Source organism: Cariama cristata, unplaced genomic scaffold (genome assembly GCF_000690535.1).
Source record: "Cariama cristata isolate BGI_N322 unplaced genomic scaffold, ASM69053v1 scaffold22214, whole genome shotgun sequence".
NCBI classification, from domain to species: domain Eukaryota; kingdom Metazoa; phylum Chordata; class Aves; order Cariamiformes; family Cariamidae; genus Cariama; species Cariama cristata.
In genome coordinates, this window is record NW_009612618.1 from 1 (window position 1) to 1,171 (window position 1,171).

Consider the following 1,171-nt stretch of genomic DNA (forward strand, 5'->3'; position numbering starts at 1 on the left):
GGGGCTGCAGCATGATGGGGGTGATGGGGCACCACACCCAGATGCCACCACGGTGCCACCCCCATCGCAGCTTCCTAGTTCTGACCCTTGGTGCCCCTCACCCACACCTCCCGCCCCCAGTCAAGCGCAACTTCAGCAGCGGGACCATCCCGGGGACCCCAGGACCCAACGGTGAAGATGGCGTGGAGCAGACGGCCATCAAGGTGTCCCTCAAGTGCCCCATCACCTTCCGGAGGATTCAGCTCCCGGCCAGGGGCCACGACTGCCGGCACATGGAGTCCTACCTGCAGCTCAACTGCGAGAGGGGGACGTGGCGGTGTCCTGTCTGCAAGTGAGTGCGTGCCCCCGGCAGGGCCGTGCCCTGGTTTCCCTGCCCGTGGGGGGGTTCCCCTGCCCTCACCCTGCCTTTCCCTGCTCGCAGTAAGACAGCCCTGCTGGAGGGACTGGAGGTGGATCAGTACATGCTGGGCATCCTGATCTACATCCAAAAGTAAGTGTCCCTCCCGGCACCGTGCCACCCCTGGGGGCCCGCGCAGCTGAGCCACCAACCTAAGCCACCTGCCATCCCGCTGTCCCCAGCTCGGAGCACGAGGAGATCACCATCGACCCCACCTGCAGCTGGAAACCCGTCCCAGTCAAACCTGATGTCCACATCAAGGAGGAGCCGGAGGGGCCAGCGCTGAAGCGGTGCCGGACTCTCAGTCCCACGCACATGGTGCTGCCCAACATCATGGAGATGATTGCGGCTCTGGGGCCTGGCTCTGCGCCCTTCCCGGCACTGCCGCCACCGCCGGCGGGTGCTGCTGCTGACTACGGTGCTCCGGGTACTGGAGGACCTGTGGAGGGTGGGGATGGGCTCTGTCCGTGTCATGTGTATCCCCCCACGCACTCAGCTCCTTTCCTCCTGTAGGTTCCAGCTTTCCGGGACCCGGGGGCTTCCCAGAGCCGTTCCCCACATCTGGCACACCCCGGAGCCGTTCCCCCCATCTGTCACCCCTGGCACACCGACGCTGAGCGACTTCGCGCCAGGACCTCCCCCCATTTCTTACCAGTCCGACATCCCCGGTGGCCTCCTTGCCCCTGAGAAGCCCCCTGCACCCCCTCTCCCCGCGCAGGTCAGCTGGGCTGCGGGTGAGGGGCTCCCCCCAAGTCCCTATGTCTCCCCATGGGG

The 1,171-nt window shown here is 66.3% G+C and overlaps 1 protein-coding gene across 1 annotated transcript; it reads left to right on the forward strand.

The window, feature by feature from the left end:
* Positions 1-120: 120 nt before the first annotated feature.
* On the forward strand, positions 121-1,131 carry LOC104160571 (zinc finger MIZ domain-containing protein 2-like; the record flags this gene model as incomplete). Its single annotated transcript, XM_009698725.1, has 5 exons — positions 121-331; positions 422-490; positions 580-824; positions 911-950; positions 983-1,131. Coding segments are annotated over 5 exons (714 nt in total), but the record flags the coding sequence as incomplete, so codon positions are not given.
* Between the last annotated feature and the right edge of the window lie 40 nt (positions 1,132-1,171).